Source organism: Pelophylax lessonae (assembly GCF_965119305.1).
Source record: "Pelophylax lessonae genome assembly, chromosome: 3".
Taxonomy (NCBI): domain Eukaryota; kingdom Metazoa; phylum Chordata; class Amphibia; order Anura; family Ranidae; genus Pelophylax; species Pelophylax lessonae.
Genome location: NC_138770.1, coordinates 321,704,423 through 321,725,582, shown reverse-complemented (window position 1 = coordinate 321,725,582; position 21,160 = coordinate 321,704,423). Strand labels below are relative to the sequence as shown.

General features: G+C 39.0%; 1 protein-coding gene across 8 annotated transcripts in view; it reads right to left on the bottom strand.

The window, feature by feature from the left end:
* Positions 1–351: 351 nt before the first annotated feature.
* Positions 352–21,160, bottom strand: part of DLGAP2 (DLG associated protein 2) — a 1,392,398-nt gene continuing 1,371,589 nt past the window's right edge. For all 8 annotated transcript variants that reach the window (XM_082249548.1, XM_082249549.1, XM_082249547.1 and 5 more), the window contains 3 exons: positions 18,041–18,132; positions 5,670–5,822; positions 352–1,335 (listed from right to left, as the gene is read on the bottom strand). In XM_082249548.1, the coding sequence (XP_082105674.1) occupies positions 1,117–1,335; positions 5,670–5,822; positions 18,041–18,132 (464 nt within the window). In that variant the 3' untranslated portion in view covers positions 352–1,116. The remainder of the gene's footprint in view (positions 1,336–5,669; positions 5,823–18,040; positions 18,133–21,160) is intronic.

The following is a 21,160-nucleotide window of genomic DNA, read 5'->3' as shown; positions in this document are numbered from 1 at the left end:
AAAAAAATAAAAATAAATAAACTACAGGTGTAAATCACATTTCACCATTACTTTACCTTAAATTAACCATTGAAACAAAATATATTTACCACTGATATTAATGATTCTTAAGTTGCTTACCACATCACAACTGGCATTTTAAAAAGCAAACATTTATATAGTTTTTTTCAAGGATGCCCTTTCAATGTAATAGCAGCTTTGTGTGTTTCTTTAGTAAACACACAAAGTTACACAGCAAATGATAAAATAATTTACTCAAAAAAGAAGACAAAAAATGTAAACATAAATATAGGGTCCATGGAAGGATGTCCTAGTATCCCTTTCATATACTGGGTAATAAAATATCATTCTTTTTCTTTTTTTTTTTAAGGCATTCACTTTCTTTTCACCTGTATCCTCCATGAGTCTTCTTGCATTGAGAATACAAGGTTGGATGGAGAGAGGAAACTTTCCTCCCAGTAGACGGCTCCATACCAGATCTTGGGAGCTTGACTGGATGTTGGGTCTTCAGGTTTTTTTTTTTAAGATCCAAATGATTTGAAATGATACTGGTTGGTAATCTATACAAGAACACATGTGGTTGTATAATGCAATGCAGTAGTGCTTACTGAAGCAGCATCAGTACCTATATAAAATAAACTGAAATATCACAAAACAATGCATCCTTACCCCCTGCACGACTAATGTGTAGCACCTTCTACTTGTAATAGCTAATGCCTCTAGGGAGTGGTGAGATGTACCCATTTAGTTATTCTTGTTCCTAATTATCACATAATTTATAAAAATAGAAATATACAAGAATTGACGCTGGGTTCCATCTTGAGAGGTTTTTCTCGTTGTCCTCTGAGAACATGTTGGAGAATCAGGTCTCAACAAGCCCTATGCATGTAGCTGATTTGAAGTCAGACATGATTTGCAAAACAACACATTTTTTGCAATGAGTTTAGCAAACTCTAAGGAAATTAAAAAGAAAAAAAAAAATCCACTGTGTGTATGGCACAAAGAGCACAATGACAAAGGGCATATTCAGTAGCAATTGATTCAAATGGTTGGTAATGTGTGCTACAAACTGTACAAGCATGTTGTTTTAAAAAAGATCTAAGTGGTTCTTTGTTCCTAAAGCCTAGTTTGGGCTTCAGGTATATATATTTCAATGCTGTCTGCCCGCTCACTGGCTGAATTTTGCCGGAATGAGGCTGCTCTTTTTGCAGCCATTAGCCGCCTTCTGGCTTCTTGTCTTTGTCTGTCAGGTAGGTCCAGAGACTTTTCTCGAGTGATAGGGAATTTTCCCCTGGAAGGTTTCTTTGGTATTGGAGGTGGGGGTTTCTTATCATCCTAAAAATATAATAAAATTAGATATTTATATAGATTGAAAATATTCTCTAATATCTTATGCATATTGATGCTATAATAATATTGTAAATTATATACATAGTGAAACAAGACTTTATTAATAAAAATAATAAAAAGAACTGATTTCATGAAGGAAAAAAAGTGAAGAACTGCAGCAGCTTGATAACTGTTTCCATGGTGATAGCGGCAATCTCTCTTACATCAAAAGACAAACACTATACAGAGGGTAAATATGGAATCTGTTATATATACTGTATATACACACTGTGTGTATGTGTAAATATATATATATACTGTATACACATACATACTGTACATACATGCATCTCAAAAAAATGTGAATATCTTTAAAAAGCTATTTAATTAGAGTAAATGATGGTTATTATTATTATTTTTATTATTAATAATATTACTACTATTAAATTTAAAGAAATAAATGCTTGAAATATATCACTCTAGGTTATACCCCGAGTGATGTATTTCAATCATTTCTTTATTGAAATTTTCATAAATATGACTTACAGCTAGTGAAAACCCAAAATTTGGTAACTCAGAAAATTTGAATATTACATAAGAACAAAAAAAAAAAAAAAGATTTTTAATACTGAAAAGTATGTCCATGTACAGTATAGTATGCTCTCAATACTTGGTCGGGGCTTCTTTTGCATTAATTACTGCATCAATGTGGTGTGGCATGTAGGCGATCAGCCTGTGTCACTGTTGGGGTGTTATGGAAGCCCAGGTATCTTTGATAGTGGCCTTCAGCTTGTCTGCAATGTTTGGTCTGGTGTCTCTCATCTTCTTCCTGACAATACCCTACAGATTCTCTATGGGGTTTAGGTCAGGCGAGTTTGCTGGCCAATCGAGCACAGTGAGACCATGCCTATTAAACCAGGTAATAGTACTTTTGGCAGTGTGGGCAGGTGCCAAGTTCTGTTGGAAAATGAAATCAGCATCTCCATAAAGCTGGTCAGCAGAGGGAAGCATGAAGTGCTTGAGAATTTCCTGGTAGAGGGCTGCGCTGACTTTGGACTTGATAAAACACAGTGAACCAACATCAGCAGATGACATGGCTCCCCAAATCATCACGGAATGTGAAAAACTTTGCATTTAATTGGAATCGCAAGAGTCTGGAGGAAGAGTGGAGAGGCACAGAATCCAAGTTGCATGAGGTCCAGTGTGAAGTTTCCACAGTCATTGATGATATGGGGATCCATGTCATCTGCTGGTGTTGATCCACTGTGCTTTATTAAGTCCAAAGTCAGCGCAGCCCTCTACCAGGAAATTCTAGAGCACTTCATGCTTCCCCTCTGCTGATCAGCTTTATGGAGAGGCTGATTTAATTTTCCAGCAGAACTTAGCACCTGGCCACACTGCCAAAAGTACCATTACCTGGTCTGATGATCATGGTATCACTGTGTTTGATTGACCAGCAAACTTGCCTGACCTAAACCCCATAGAGAGTCTGTAGGGTATTGCTAAGAGGAAGATGAGAGACACCAGACCCAACAATGCATATGAGCTGAAGGCAGCTATCAAAGAAACCTGGGCTTCCATAACACCTCAGCAGTGCCGCAGGCTGATCACCTCCATGCTGTGCCGCATTGATGCAGTAATTTATGCAAAAGGAGCCTTGACCAAGTATTGAGTGCATACAATGCTGTACATGGACATGGATTTTCAGTAAGCCAACATTTCTGTATTAAAAATCCTTTTTTTATTGGTCTTATGTAATATTGTAATTTAAAAGAAAGAAATGCTTAAAATATATCACTCTACATGTAACACATCTATATATAATATATGAGTTTCACTTTTTTGCATTAAATTACTGAATTAAATTAACTTTTTGATGATATTCTAATTTTATGAGATGCACCTTATATATATATGTGTATGTGTGTGTGTGTGTGTATGTATGTATGTATGTGTGTGTTTGCATATTGCAGTTTATTTTGTAAGAAAAAGGAGGATTTGTTTGCTGCCCACATGAACTATTTTCCACAGATACCATCAATTAAACTGACAGACTATACTACATCACTAAGTTTTTCATTAGATATAAACATGGATATGTAACCCAACTGCAATTGCAAATACACATGAGTTTTTTATGTTGAAAAGGACAGGTAAATATCAGTTGAATATGAGCTGTGTTGCCAGCTGGATTGTTCCTGCTTGTACCACTGTAACTGCCTGTTAGTGTACACCTGTAAACTTGCTGATCTTCCAGTACAGCAGCACTGTTATGTAAAGCAGTAGTGCTAACCCTAAATTCTGCTTATGAGTATATACTGCCCCCATATCAACAGCAGCGACAATATTGGACTACACATTTTAAAGAACAAGAGAAGTAATTTCAGAAAGAACTATTAATTTTTCACCTCCAAATGCATGTTAGCACGAGCTAAAATGTCTTAAAATGTTGTACCTGGCATCCTTTAGTACAGCTTTAACCACTTGCTGACCGGTCACGTTGACCGTACTGCGGCAAAGTGGTTCAATACCGTCCAGCGACGTAGACCTACGTCGCTGGACTCCTCCCCCTGTAGGCGGAGCTCCCTCTGGTTTCAGTCACAGCGGGAGTCGGGCCAGGGGAGGAGCGGCGACGATCGCCGCTGCTCTTCCCCGATCGTCGGGGAATCCAGTTTGGAGATCCGCCCGCTTGTGTAAACAGAGCGGGCGGATCTCCTAAGTGACAAGGAGTGACAGATTGCAGTGTTTAGCATAGCTGAACATGTGATCTGTCCTTGTGTCACTCAGTCACCTCCCCCCACACACGTCAGTAAGCACCAGGCACACATTAACCCCTCCCTCTCCAATAAAATTAACCCCTTTCCTGCAAGTGTCATTTTTACAGTAACAGTGCATATTTATAGCACTGATTACTATAGAAATGTCACTGGTACCCCCAAAAGTGTCAAAAATGTCAGTCAAGGGTCCGATCTGTCCGCCGCAATGTCGCAGTCCCGCAAAAAAAAAATCGCAGATCGCCGACCTTACGCGTTGAAAAAAAAAACACCAAAAATTACAGAAATCTTTCCCTTAGTTAGTAAACGCAATAACTTTTGTGCAAACCAATCAAAATACGCTTATTGCGATTTTTTTTTACCAAACATATGTAGCAGAAAACAAATTGGCCAAAAATTTTAAAAAATTTTGATTTTTACATTTTTTGGGGGAATTTCATATAAAAAAATGTTAAAAATATTGTTATTTTTTCAAAATAAACACTCTTTTTTTGTTTATAGCGCAAAAAGTAAAAATCGCACAGGTGATGAAATACCACCAAAAGAAAGCTCTGTTTGTGGGAAAAAAAGGACGTACATTTCGTATGGGTACAGCGTCGCACGACCGCGCAATTGTCAGTTAAAGTCGCACAGCGCCGAATCGCAAAAAGTGGCCTGGACGTAAGACAGCAAAATCCTCCGGTGGTAAAGTGGTTAAAGAGACTCATTTCATTCCTCCTACTATCTTATCCAACAGTTCCTGTGCACATAGGTTGTTGCAAGCATTTTGTTGCTTCCTCTTTTATGCCACAGCTCTCTAACAATCACCAGCTAACAGCTGTGAAAACTCTAAGTAAAAAATCAATTTTACATCATCTCAACGGACTTCAGCCAACAGAAAAAAATAATTAGTTCCAGTAAATTGGGAAAGGAGGGATGTTGTCATTGTATCTGGACTGTGTACGAAAATACTTTACCTCTAAAAGTCTGATTTCCAGTATGGGTTTTTAAAAGCTGCTATGGCATTACCTGTGGTTCTGATTTTATTTTTACAAATCTTGGGCCTTGGTACAGAATTATCACAGTATCCAACTGATGCCTCCAATCTTGACAAGAGGGTTTATATACACAGATGTTTTTGTGCTTTTTGTAATTTGTAAAAGGTTACTTTGTTTAAAGAAAGAAAGAAGATATGTAATGACTCTCCATAGATGTTCACATGTCAATTGTATCCTTCAACTGAGGGGTTGCAAAGGAAAGGGACCTAAGGCTTAAGCAGTACTGTTGGCCACATTTTGATGAAAATATGTAATTTGTACTTAAAGTAGCAGATCACTTTACTGTTAAAAAAAAAGTAGCAGATCACTATAAACACCATTATTCCGCATTACGTTTAAAGGGGAAGTGATGTGATGTCACAGCACTTCTTTTTAGTAGGAAAACTTGGGTAGCTTTGTTTAACATTTCCCTGCAGCAGCAGATCAATGCTGCCTGTATATAGTGTGTATATGTAATCTTAAATATAAATAAAAAAGTTATCCCTAGCTCTATACAATGATATTGGATGATCTTTATAAAAACCCATACCTTTTTCTCAGGAGAATCAATTGTCTTCCAGTCATTGGCTTTTAGCTGGTGCAACTTGTCGAACTTCATGCTTACATCTTCAATGGATAACTGCAACAAGTCCCAAAATCCTGCTAAGTCTTGTGATGTTGGCCTGGGCATAGCACTTGGATCCTTATTTTAATAAGACATAAAAACAGAATATCAGTATAACTCTTTCATACACACAGTGTTTGCAATGTTACCTGTATAGCTCAAAACTCAATCTTTTTCTATGTTTATTGTTGCAGTCCTGCTCTATGAGAATCTCTGGCTATTACAGCAAATGATCATTCTTTTCTACTATAGCTTTGTCTATACAAAATAATTTGATATTATATTACATCGGAAAATGTGTGCCCATTCATAAAAGGGTTCATTTAGGCTGATTTAAGTTTCAAGTACTATACTACTGCTCAATCATAGAGTATTTTGGCTGGGAATGTATTGTTAGGCCTGGTAGGTTAACATTGATTGACAGAATGGGGGTACATTAGGTAAATTAGCACCGGATTGTGGACCAGGAGGCATAATGGAAGCAAACTGGAAGGGGCAGAGGGGAAAGAACAATTGGAAGAAGCAGAAGAGGCAGAGTAGGACCTGGCAATTAATGGGAAGAGAGACAAGGTAGAGTGTGAGTGGATTCAAGTGCCAAGAAGAGTGAAAGAATGCAGAAAACAGATGATCATGAATGGCAACTGTTTAAGTTCCACTAGAAAATTATGCAGCGACAGAGTTGGACATAGACAGGTGGGTAAAAAAAAAAAAAAAAAAAAAAGGCATATTTTGAACTAGGCATTAAGTACATATAAGAAGTTCAATTTCTCCCTCTTTGGAGAAGGTGCACACTTTTGCAGGGTGTGCTGCAGTTCATACCCTTTTTTGTGATGTGTAAAGTTGTGGTGCAAGTATTTACACTAGCCATGACACACCTCTGTTAGGGTGTGGGACATGGTGGTAGGTCTTTATGGGAAAGGACATTGCTTATCATATGCGGGGCCCCTGTATATTTACTAAACGTCAGGCAGGATTTATTCTCATTTGCTCACAGGTTGAGTTTCAGTCTATTTTCCTGTATTTTATAAAGAGAGATTGTAACTTTCCTGTGGTAGTGGTGCGCTTCAGGGATTGGCTCTAATGGATCTCTATTTGGGTTGGTGGCAGTGATGTGTACAATTCTTGCTTTAAAGGTGCTCCGCGTGATAAATATAATATTTATGTTTTTAGGTGATGAAAGTGCAGGTGTATTAATCAAATCAGTCAATATCAAGGTTTTCTTAAAATAAATAAATATATGAGTACGGTGTGTATCAATGGATAAATAAATAAATAAATAAATATCAGAGTGCTACTTCTTTACCAGTGATATCAATAAATAAATTATATAAATCCAGTGTTGGTCTTCAATCTGATTCATAAACAGTAAAACACATATATATTGTGCTCAAAATAAAGTGCTACATGCAATTTTCTATTAAAACGGTGCTAGAAAAGATGTCTGTGAATAATTCAATTGTAATTCTTTAGATATAAATATTTAAATGAAATAGTCCAAAAGAAAAAAATTATATAGAGAACATCCAAAATAGCTTGTGTGAATACGTTCCTCGCTTATATCCGTGCTTCACTCATGCAATTAAGTGACTAAGATCTCCTTCACCTTGTGTGTCACCTCTGAGTGCTCTAGCCTCTCACCTTATAGGCAAGATCAATTTGCCTTTGGTATCTATCCAAGCTCAACGATAGACTCAATTTCTCTCAATCCAGGTCCTTTCTTACTTAGTGGAGCTGCTTTCTTGGATCCCTCTAAATGTTTGTCTTGATCGTTTTTTGTACTATCCTCTTTGTCCGATCTTTAGTGTGCCTCAGAGACAAAGACAACAACTTTGTTTTCATGAGTCCTCCAGGACAGCCTGATTCCCACCCTTGTTTTATGATGTTTTGTTTAGAGTTTGTCCTTTGGTTCTTGTTTTATAACTAGTAGTTATAAATGTTTTACTGTTTATGAATCAGATTGAAGACCAACACTGGATTTATATAATTTATTTATTGATATCACTGGTAAAGAAGTAGCACTCTGATATTTATTTATTTATTTATTTATCCATTGATACACACCGTACTCATATATTTATTTATTTTAAGAAAACCTTGATATTGACTGATTTGATTAATACACCTGCACTTTCATCACCTAAAAACATAAATATTATATTTATCACGCGGAGCACCTTTAAAGCAAGAATTGTACACATCACTGCCACCAACCCAAATAGAGATCCATTAGAGCCAATCCCTGAAGCGCACCACTACCCTTTGAATTATATCATTTACTGCTTTAGTATCAGTCCCAGTGGCGCTGCAGCAGGGAGTCTCTGGCCACCTCAGACAGCGCAGGGATCACACACACCCCCTGTTTGATTGTAACTTTCCTATTCACTACTGGAGGATTTCTGCTCCCTGAATGAACATAGCGGGTAAAGCCAACATGCTTCCTCTCAGATCCAAACCCTCCAGAGCAAAACAAAAGTAGTGTGGTTTAGACTGCACCAGTAAAGGAGCTGGTTATGGAGAAATCACATACGAGTGAATTATAGTTCGCTAATGTACATGAGATTCATATGGACATCAATGCAGTTAAGGAAAGAGTTTCCTCCTTTTAAAAATGTGATTATTCTTGGCAGGGCAGATACAACCTTCATAAATACGTTTTCTTTAGGAGTGGATGAGGCAAGCCAGTGTTCATACCTCCCAACTGTCCCAGATTCTGTGGGATGCTGGGATTTTATGGAAGTCTTGAGATGGTTGGATAGTATAAGCACTGGCATGCCTTATCCACTCCACTGCTGCAAGAGTAGATTAGAATAATGAAGGAATATACATTCATTTGTAAATAAGTCTTCCTGTTTAGATTCTAATCAATGTATCGGTGTGCTTACCTAAAGGTTTAGTGATCTTTGCATGCTGCAATATATTATTATACTGTATTCCACAGAGTGCAGGTGCTGTAAAAAATGCCAGTGTTCACAAGACCTTTTTAAGTTTTTTTTTTACTAATGTAGTTATGCTACATTTCCACTAGATGGCAGTGTTACACTATTCTACCAATTCTTCATTGACTCAATTCTTCTCTCTACTATACTACTATAATACACGCAACTATATTTGGCACAAACTGATCATATTAAGTTTAATCTCCTAAGAAAGTTCACAATACTAAGCGTTTTAAAAAATCCTAATTAGGGTAAATACCCAGGAAGATATCTCTGCGATCTTTTAAGCTGAGTAACCATATGCCTTCAAATCAAGCATTTACCATAATAGCCTGGCAAGTATCAAGGTTAATAAGTGGCAAAGTACCCAAAGATTTAGTGGAAGCTTTTAAGTACTGTTCAATGCAAATGTCACCAAGTTCAATGTTCCAATCTCACCAAGGACACATGCATGGAGTTTGCATGTTCTTCCGGTGTCTTTACAGGCTTTTTCTGGGTATTCCAGTTTCCTCCCACAATTAAAACTCATGTTGCATGGTTATCTGGCTTCCCAAATTGTCCCTACTTTGTAAAAGTGGGGTAGGAGTATTCGATTATGGGTGTAAACAAGAAAGCAACGTGGCTCACCCTATTCATGGAGAGTCACTGTGGGACTTATGGTGCATCAGTGGTTTCACAGGTATATGTGTGGGTCAACATACTAAAAAAGTTCCATATAGTAAGGGGTATGGGAAAGATTCCCAGAAAGCCAGTATGGAAAAACGATGGGCCCTTTAAGGGGCTGGGAGTAATAAAAATGGATTTATGTAACTGCTGTACAATACTCTGAAGCTATATACGTGCTGAGTATAAACAAAACTATTTGCAATTAATAATTTTCTTTAATAGGGGAGGTGTAGTAGGTACTAATTTACAGAGGTGGGGGACTCTAGTCACATGACTTGACTTAAGTCAGACTTAAGTCACCACTTTGACTTGGTATTCATGACTTGAGACTTGACTTTGACTTGAGACATATGACTTGAAATGACTTTACTTTTTTAAGTTATTAAATATTTGCATTTTCTCAAGATGTGTTAAAGAAAAATGAATGTGTCTGTTATGTTTCTGACACCACAGTCACTTAAAACACCTCAGTGTGTTCTGATTTTTAGGACACTGGCTGTTTAACAATGGAAATAATTAACAAGTTTTTAGTGACTGTGGTGTTGAAACATGACCGGACGAAGGATTTTGAGCTGTTTGGGCATTCAAAGTGTTTCTTTAATATAAGAAGAAAAAAGCACTAAGCAGTTTTGTTAATGTTGAAAATAAAACAAAACATTTCCTGACCACTGACTTTTAACTGATTTAAAGGTGAAAATTGGGGTAGATCAGTATTTTGACTTGATTTGTGACTTGACCAAAATAAATGACTTGACTTGACTTGCATGACTTCTAGCAGGGACTCGACTTGACTTGCTTGCTTTTCCCCACAGTAACTTGGGACTTGCTTGAGACTTGAAGGTTAAGACTTGAGACTTGCTTGTGACTTACTCCAATGACTGCTAATTTATGTGATTAAAAAGCAGTATGGCTGAGAACATTTTAGACATGTGCTCTGAGAACACTGAAGAACCATTTGCTGAAAGTCTGGAAATTGTTTTAGGCTTCAGACAAGCTTTGATACAACATTAAAAAATACTCCTTCGTAGTCATCTCACACTAATATCTGCTAGACAACCAAAAAACATATACTTTGTTTTATTTGTTTCCATGTATTCCAATTATTAAAGAAACCTTTGTTCTCTGTATGCACAAATGTAACCAAATGTGCAAGATGACCAGGACCAGGACCAGGACCAAGACAAAAACTTCTCATTTAAAAAAAAAAAAAAAAAAAAAAAATCTCTATCAATATGTTTTACATTCAGTATGTTACACTGTACATATGGCTTCAAAGTGGAGCATGGACTTCAGTAGCTGATCACTGTCTGAACAGCAGTTGCAGACCATTAACCACTTCCGCACTGCTCACTACTGCGGCAAAGTGACTCGATAATGTCTGGCGATGTAGACCTACGTCACCAGACATTCCCCTCTTTCAGTGGCGCGCACGCACCGCCGGAGGCTCGCTCCCGCTGTATTCAGTCACAGCGGGAGTCGGGCCAGGGGAGGAGCAGCAGCGATCGCCGCTGCTCTTCCCCGATCATCGGGGAATCGAGTGTGGAGATCCGCCTGCTTGTGTAAACACAAGCGGGCGGATCTCCTAAGTGACAGGCAGGGTCAGATTGCAGGGTTCAGCATAGCTCTTTTTTTGTTTATAGCGCAAAAAGTAAAAATCACACAGGTGATCAAATACCACCAAAAGAAAGCTCTGTTTGTAGGAAAAAAAGGACGTAAATTTTGTTTGGGTACGGTGTCGCACGACCGCGTAATTGTCAGTTAAAGTCGCACAGTGCCGAATCGCAAAAAGTGGCCCAGACGTAAGACAGCAAAATCCTCCGGTGGTAAAGTGGTTAAAAAAAAAAAAATTGTGTTAGCTAAAAAGGATGCTTGTTGTCAACCAAAAAATAAAAAGTTTACAAACAGCATACTTGAATTGGTGCATTTATATATTGCTATCCAATGTATTAAAGTGCTCCAGAAGTCCCAGAGCCAAAGACAAATACTGACCAGGATGTCAAAGGAATAAGCTCTGATCTTCCCCCACTCCCTTTGCAATGCAAACTTCTGAATAAACCACTCGATTAAAATGAATAAAAGACTTAATGGAAATGTGTTGTTAGCTGATTGACATCAAAACTTCTGCATGAAAATGTGTGGTATGCTTGATATTGTGAATAAATATATGCTAGCATTAACATCTATTTATAAGATTTAAATCTCTCTCTGCTATTTATTGCGTGCTGTGCAGAATACTCATACACCTTGCAGGCCCACTTGTTTTGAAGTGGGATATCCTTGTAGAAGTTGCAGTGTGATTGAGTTCTGACCAGCATCTGGATATCTGCTGTAAAATGATTAAGAAGGACACAAATATATACTGTTATATCTGTTACTATTGCTACAGAGATATCACAGTCTTCCACTTTTAAACTTTTTAAAGTTTTAGGCTGAAGCTATTTGCTTTATATGCTTTATTGTCAAAGAGATTAGGAAGCAGAATTACTGAAAACATATAACAGAGTTCAGCGGTTGGTATAATTTAGATGCACGTTAATCTATTAGATTACAGTCATATTAGATTACCTTTTCTGAAATACTGCTTTATCAAAACATTGGCAATCTAAGAAGCAGAGCTACATAAAAAAAGTTAATTACAACAGTACAATCTATTGCTTCCTCAGCTGGAAAATGTAATGATATGTGTAACAACATTGATTCTATTATGTTCGATTAAAATGACAAGGATTTGCTCACAGCAGGTTGGTGAATGCAATTTTACATATCGCTGTGCCAAACTGATAAAACTACTCAGACTTCCTGGCCAACTAGTCATCTAGTGGGTGATGTCAGCAACTTCTCTTGTCCTCTAGCCACAGGTCTGTGTGTGTCAAGAGACTTTAGAGACAGAAAGAGTAATATGGAAACTTGAAAGTAAGAGACTCAGCCCCCAATGGGGAACAAAAAGGAAGGGATTTTTAAGGTGCCAGTAAATTGAACATCAGAACATTATTTAAAACATACACATTCTATTTCAGTAGGTAAAAAGGAATCAACCAAAAATTACTAATAGGCAGACATATAACATAACTAAAACCAATTGTTTGCTGTATACATTATTGAAAAAATTAATATATATATATTTGCAGTAATGTCATGGAGTAGCAATCCCGACATGTTTTACCAGAACGGTTTCCTCAGAGGATAGATTTTAGGCTACTTCCAAAGGGATGCATATAGGAATTTAAATATGTATATATATATATATATATATATATATATATATATATATATATATATATATATATACATATATATATATATATATATATATATATATATATATATACATATATATATATATATATAGATGGATTGCTGTTGGATCAAGATATACATCAGAGGGTGAATTGGTCAAGTGAATAGTTCAAGTACAGGATATGTAGCGATCCCTGGGTGGTTCTATTCCACTGCACGGGGATTCCAGCAGGTCCCTACCGCTGATCCATCATCCCACATCTTCTCAACGCCACCAAATCCCTGATCCCCAGATTTTGGAAAAGCCCAACCATTCCTAATATCTCCCTGTGGACCATTAATTCCATATGGAAGATATGACTCTAGAATACAGGAATCAATCTGACAGAGCGTTTACGACATGGGCCTGCTGGATCTCCTTCAATCACTCCTCTCAGTATGCTTCCCTTATGTATTGATTTCTTGATGGATATCTTTTCTGAATTTTAGACATGTATAGAGCCTTGGAAGTCAGGCCCCCCCTCCCCTTCCCCTTCTCCCCCCTCCCCTTTTACCCTCCACTCTTCTCATTCTTTACCCCTTTTCTTTTTCTTCGTTTCGTAGATTGATGACATATTCGACCATGTTCAGTTTCATGGTCCGAGCCCTACAAGCCGGAACGCTTTTTGGTAATGCAAAATGTATATGACTGTCTAGGATGTTACAGTTCTCTACTGTCATTGACACCTTTTTCTGCCTCTGTTTTGTGCCATATTGCTCCACCTTTTTGCATTTTTTTGTTATTAATGTTTATCTGTTATATGACTTCCTTTCTTTCAATAAAAACTTATTAAACAAAAAAAAGTACAGGATATGCAAACATCCAATTAATAGAGAAAGTATTTCCTTAATAAACTCAGGCATATCTTCTGATCCAGATTATATCCTGAATCTAGTTATCGCATTAGATGCATGTATACAAACACCAATCTGGGCATAGCTTGATCTGTTGGACTGTTTAGCAATATAACTCGATGAAGTCTAAGCATAATCTATTATGCAACTGGAGATCATTTGGGGACTGGACAGTGGGACTAGCAACTCTGGTGTTTATTATTTGAAGTTGTAGAGGAGATATTGTTTACAGGTAGTGTGCATGAAGGTCCTCATTTTTATTAGTAGTTAGGTACTTTTAACTGGACTTGATTTGTAATGTAGAAAGTAGTTCACTTCTCCTGCAGGTAGCTTCCCCAGCTTTAAAGTGCCATTCATCCCAAACCATTAAAAACTATTAATACATGGTGTATTACATGCTGTTAACACCCACTCAGTCACTATGGGATTTGTTTTCTGTATTCTGCAAAAAAAAGCTGGTTGATCCTGCTGTTCTCTGTCTCCCCCTCCTGTCCATGTCCCCTCTGCAATTGGGGATTCTGCATAGCATTGTTGGCAGCTAGTGCACATGCTCAGTTTTCAGTGCATTTCTACCCTGAGCATTCCCCCTTATCACATCTGAGCAGCCCATGTGACTATAAGGTCATACATAGGCGAATATATAGTGGAAAATGACAGCCCACTCCCTCCCTCCTCCACCAATGGGGGGCAGGACAGGATATTACACCTTGATTGATAGAGGCTTCACCTTCCTCTTATTCTAAGACATGGGCTGGAATCCACCCACACCATGGTATTGTCAAAAAATAATAATTATTTGATTTCAAATATATACTTATATGACAATTTAAAGAAGTTTATTGATATAAATTATTTATTTTGACTCTGTATTCCAAAGGCTGTTTTTTTTTTTTTTTTACCATGTGACCAGTAATAGAGGACCAAAAGTTCCTCCTACCACCGTTTCCCTACAGACAGGCCAGGAAAGAGCTGGGACAGCTGTATATTGCTTAGGAAAAAAGGTACTTAGATGTTATTTTAATCAAAATAATTACAGTGCCAACATCTACATACAGAAAGAGAAGAGATCATGGAAGTTAAACAGTGTGTGTTTAGTATCACTTTAATGAGTGTCAGGAACATATACCAGCATTTAAAGCCATATGAGTGACTCAGTGACCCTAATACAATCACTATGGAATGTGTCAAGGCAGATGCTGATTGTTCAAAAACAGGATTGGATATGTGCATATGTTTGTGAAACCACCTTGTGCAATGACATAATCCATCCAATTGCAATGGTTTCACAAAGTATGGGATGAGTATCAATTGTGTTATTAGGTATGAATTGTTAAATCACCAGGATAGAGATATGAAAATGGCATTATGTGTGGTTTACAGATTATGTCAAAGGGCATAGAAGGCCTCCTTCATGCCTCTGTGTAAATCGTTTTACTCTATGTCCAAATTGTACCCCTCAAAAGTAAGTCTCTTTTCCTCAAGGTGTAAAACTCAACAGTCTTCTTATACCTTAAGGAAAAAGTTAATTCTTTCAAAGACAGTGGGGTTCCAGTTTTGGACAGAAGGGTAATTTGACAAGAGTTTACATTTCCAGCATTTAAACTGAGCAATTAGCACCTGCCACAGACTTTGCGGGATTAGAGTTTAAAACTAGCCCAAGGTGATTTCACAAACATTCACACTTTCCATCTTGTTTTTTGACAAACAACATCTGTTTTCATACATTCCATGATTAGATTAAGGTGAGTGAGCAAGCAAAGAGCAGCAGCAAAGCATGTCTTCCATCACTGGCTTCTTCTGCTGGGCTCTGCATTAGATGAGTCATCAGTCAGAGCCCGGCAGAGAAGTAAGTAGAGGAAGTATTCTTTTGCTTTTAGCTCTTTGTGCAAAAGTGGCAGCAGTGATTATCTGATCTATCACTGCACTGGAATACCCAGCATCCCTCCAGTCCAGCCAGGGCCTGTCACTGCATCTGTCCTTGAGAAAGATAAGCTGGCAGGAAAAGTGAGAGAGGGGAGGATCCTTCTACAGGATTTGAGATGGATCAAGCAGTCAGGTATTGAGCACCGGTGCCCCCCTCCCCAGTTGACTGGATGTGCCCCAAATCTCTCCCCACTAAGCACCAGGACCCCCCATCTCACCCACTAAGCACTAGGATCCCCCAACTCTCCCCACTAAGCACTAGGATCCCCCAACTCTCCCCACTAAGCATGAGGACTCCATCTCCCCTGACTGAGCACCAGTGCACCCTCTGTCCCTTGTAAGCACTAGTACCCCCCATATCCCCTACTAAGTACCAGGACCCCCATCTCCCCCACTGAGCACCAGGACCCCCATCTTCTCCCATTACATACCGGGATCCCCCATCTCCCCTGACTGAGCACCAGTGCCCCCTTGTCCCCCCACTGAGCACCAAAACCCTCCATCTCCCCTGGCTGAGCACCAGTGCCCCCCATGCTTCCTAAGTAAGCACCAGTTCCCCCCTTGTCCTCACACCGAGCCCTAGTGCCCCCTTGTCCCGACCCTCCATCTCCCCTGGCTGAGCACCAGTGCCCCCCCAGTAAGCACCAGTGCCCCCTTTGTTCCCTCAATTAGCACCAGTTCCCCCATTGTACCCCCACTGGGTTCAGTGCCCCCCTTGTCCCCTCACTATGTACCAGTGCCATCCTTTTCACCCTACTGAGCACCACTGCCCCCCTTGTCCCACCCACTGAGCACCATTGCCCCATCTCCACCCGATTGAGCAGCACTGCCCCCCTCAGTGCTGATCACTCACGGTGTGCATTCACAAATGAAGCATAGTAAACTGTGCTTACTATGCTTCAGTTTATGAATGAATAGAAAGCCGCTCAGCGCAGAGCACTTCCCATTTATCCACTGTCCAGTGCAGCCGAGGCTGCAGAGAAAGGGACTTAGGAATCTGTCCTCAGTCCTTTTATCAGCCTCAAAAGTAGGACATCAGGGGTCTGATATTTCACCAAAGCTCCCCAACAGGGCTCCTAAAAAAATGTATTTAAATAAATAAAAAATAAATAAATAAAAAACGACTACAAGTAGTAGTGATATAATCATTATGCTGTACATGGTCTGTTCAAAAAGTAAAGCCATGGGAGGGGCACAGAAGGCTCCACCCACTACAGGCTGCCTGTAGAAAACTGCTGGAGAGGACAAGACCAGTTCCGCTGTACAAGGAGAGACAGCAGTCGTGACTGGTTTAAATACAGGAAGCTACTTTACAATTGCAAAGTTTTACTCTGGATTATTGTACAGATCCAGAAGAAATACACAAAGCACACCAAAATACAAGGAAAACAAACATATAAAGTACACTATATTGCCAAAAGTATTGGGACAGCCCTCCAAATCATTGGATTCTGGTGTTCCAATCACCTCCATGGCCACAGGTGTATACAATTAAGCATCTAGGCATGCAAACTGTGTCTACAAACATTTGTGAAAGAATGGGTCGCTCTTAGGAGCTCAGTGGTACCAGTGGTAGCATAATAGGTTGCCACCTTTGCAATAAGTCTATCCATGAAATTTCCTTGCTACTAAATATTCCACAATCAACTGTTAGTGGTATTATAACAAAGGGGAAGCAACTGGGAACAACAGCAACTTAGCTACAAAGTTGTAGGCTACGTAAAATGATAGAGTGGAGTCAGCGCAGAAGTAAATAGCTACAGACCTACAAACTTCATGTGGCCTTCAGATTAGCACAACAACAGTATGTAGAGAGTCCACTACTGGACTCTAGAGCAGTGGAAACGTGTTCTCTCAAGTAATGAATCATGCTTCTCTGTCTGAAAATCCGTTGGATGTGTCTGGGTTTGGCAGTTGCCAGGAGAACAGTACTTGCCTGACTGCATTGTGCCAAGTGTAAAGTTTGGTGGAGGGGGATTATAGTGTGGGGTTATTTTTCAGGGGTTGGACTTGGCCCCTTAGTTCCAGTGAAGGGAACTCATAATGTGAAAACAAACATTATACTCACCTCCTCTGTGCCGTTGGTTTTGCACAGAGCAGCCTGGATCCTCCTCTTCTCGGGGTCCCTCTTTGCTGCTCCTAGCCCCTCCATACTGTTAAGTGCCCTCACAGCAAGCAGCTTGCTATGGGGGCACCCGAGCCGAGCTGCAGTTCTATGTGTCCATTCAGACATGGAGCTGTGGTTTGGCCCGCCCCTCTCTCTCCTGATTGGCTAACTAACGTTGATTGACAGCAGCCAATGGCACTTCTATTGTATCTTAGCCAATCAGGAGATGATGCCAAAGGACTCGTGGAAATCGCTGGACACAGATGGGGCTCAAGTAAGTATTAGGGGGTGCTGAGGAGGCTGCTACACACAGAAGGCTTTGTATCTTCATGCATAAAATGCATGATAGGAGTTGTGCTTAATGAACTGTTCAAATGTAATGATGTTTCTGTTTTTTTTCTAAAAGATGTGACACTGAATCACCTCTGTTATAAAATTATGCTAAAGAATTATCACAGGTGTAAGGAAAGGTAATGCAAAATGACATACACAATAAAGTTATTTTTATGTAAAATTTTGCTGAAGTGACTTACCAGATTTTGCTGACAAAGCCAATAAAATTGCTGAAACTTCTGTGACATGAGCAGCTGTGCGCTTCCCACTGCACTCCGGATTTTACCTAGATCTAAACAGAGAGGCAAAATATAAGTTGATCCAAAAAAAAAAAAAGAACAGCGGAAATGTTTTATTTGTTTAAAAATATTTAATAATGTTGTGGCTGAGAGTATCTGCTTCCCAACAACCAAAAGGTTATTGGGTGACCATAAAAAAGGTCCCTTTTCCTATCTTTTGTTTAAGACCACTGGGGGAGAGCAGGGATATAGCTGATGGAACAGTAACTTAGTGTATTGCATACAAAGTCATTGACTGTGGAGGAGAAAATGTGGCTACACATATCTTCAGGAAGCTCTTGAACTTTATTTGTAATGGTGTAGTAGCTGAGAGAAATGTACAGTTGTGTGCTGTTGGATCTATTAATCAACAAGTGGACAATGCCCTGAATGCAATACCTTTGTGTGTCCTCCTTTTTGCAACAATATGTGCTCTGTTTTACAGGTTGAATGATTCCCAGCTTCAATAAACCCAGGAGAGTAAAGTTGGGTATACACTGTGATTTTGTTTTCATTTAACCCCAGACAAGATTTGAACACTTCGGACTGCAGTTAGGTTGCTGCTGTCCCACAGGTGGTCATCTCTGCATGCAGGTTCCGGGCTTTATAGTGTCCACCTTTGAGGTCGTTCCATATGTGTAGTTCCACATAAGGATCATCTGTCCCTGTGTCCTCATCCTTTACTTGCATTGCAGGCCTTAGATGTGATTTGAGTGTATCTGTCTGCTACTGCCTCCTTTCTGAGTCTGATTCTCTTTATGTGATTTCAGACGGCCCTTGAAAAGGCATGGCGGCATCCTTTGCCCCCATAGGCAGTGCTGTGGTTTTTTTTTTTTTCTGCCTAGTGCCCTACTCCTGATGGTGGCACTATAACCCTATGAAGAGCTGTGTCCATCAATGAAGCCAGAGAAAGGTAATAACGATGAGTAAGAAAAATTCAGTTATTTTAATTTGATACCAGTCATACATAATCCAAATAATTGTGAAAAATACAATAGTTTCCATTGAAATGGAAACTCCACCTGTGTAGAAAAATATTGTAGCATATATAATTGCATTACAAGCCATTCTTTCTGTTAATGCCACTAGCATGAGCGTTCCATAACAATCTTCAGCTGCCAGTCAGTGTTGCTTTCTAACAACCATGGCACAACCATTGCTTGCTCACATTTATGGCTATTTCCATGTAATGTTTGGTATTTTGTAGTTGAAATAAACACCCAAGTCTATTAGGTTTGTCTGGCTGCTGCATTGCCATTAGACCTGTGATGTGACCTCTTAAACCCCACCTACAACATTTCTCCCAAGTTCTTACCAATTCCATTGGCCAGTTCGCTAACGTACCTTTTGTGTGCTCCTTTAAAATTTGTCTGTAAACACTTATCACATTCTCTAACCTTTATTACCCACTTTTTTTAAATGTTCTTCTCTGCATAAGCAGTTACAAATCACCCCTCAGAATAAAGCCCCCCACACATGGTTTGTTCACTTCTCCATCACAAAGCACTTTAAGCACTTGACTATTGCTCCTATAGAATCCAAGAGGTCCTCTTTTCATTTATTTCAAATCATGTATTGGTGTACTTGTATCACACTGACTCCATATAACTACCTGCCTATTGTATAATGAACTTGCAAAGTATGGTAGCTGGGACATAAATTATATGTCCACTCCAGCTCCAGAAAATTTCCCCCCCTTCCTGACCAGGCCATTTTTTGCGATACGGCACTACATTACTTTAACCGAGGTCATGTGACATTGTACCCAAATAAAATGTTTGTCCTTTTTTCTCGCAAATAGAGCTTTCTTTTGGTGGTATTTGATCACCTCTGAGATTTTTATTTTTTGCGCTATAAACAAAAACGACCGACAATTGTAAAAAAAAAAAAAAAACACAATCTTTTTTTTACTTTCTGCCCTTAAAGCACATCCAATACAAAGATGTAAAAGAATCAAATTTCTTGATCAATTTAGGCCAATATGTATTGTGCTACATATTTTTGTAAATAAAAATTTTATAGCATTTACAAACTATGAGATATATTTATAGAATTTTTATTTATTTTTACTAGTAACGGTGGCTATCAATGACTTGCAATATTGGGACTGCAATATTGTGGCAGACAAATTGGACACTAATTGACACTTTTGACACTTTTCTGGGGACCAGTGACACTAAAACAGTCATCATTGGTAAATATGTTTACTGTCACTGTACTAATGACACTGGCTGGGAAGGGGTTAACATCAGGGGCGATCAAAAGGTAATTGTGTGCCCAGCTATTGTTTTACTATAGTATGGGCAGTGCTTTTATTAGAGGAAGGCATAGATCCGTGTTCCTGCTTTGCAGGAACACAGGATCTATGCCTTCCTTACTGACAGAATGACAATCTGCCTTGTTTACATAGGCAGATCAATGTTCTGCCTGTGTACTGAACGACCAGCAGGTGCCAGCGAACATCGGGTCAGCGGGACCTGCTAATCAGCTCCTGCTGTATAGAATCACAGTGGAAGCGAGCCGCCACCGGTGCAAACTCACGTCCGATACCTGGAGGTGTAGGATCACGTATAAATACGTGATTCTGAGCAGCGTGGCTGCCCTGTAGCAGTAAAACTGCTATTGGGCGGATGGCAAGTGGATATAACACTATAAAAAGTAAACCAGGCAGCACAGATGACAAGGTCTCTGGTACCAAGAACATTGTGGATGTTTCATGTCATTAGTGACTACAGAGAGTCTACTGTTTTCAGACAGTCCGGACATGTCTCGTAGACTTGCAAGGAATTCTACTGTCTTGCAATACTAAGCATTAAGTAGAGTATGCACATATAATGAGTAATTATGGCTTTAGTTGTATAGATATGTGCTTTACAAATGTACACAAAATCACAAAAGCAAGTGTTTTAAAATATTAGTAGGTAAAACATTATTAATGTTAGCCCCTTTGTTCCAAAGTAGCCCCTTTGTTCCAAAGTAGCCCCTTTGTTCCAAAGGAGCCCCTTAGATCCTTGGCAAAAATTAAGGATTAATTCCTGCCTT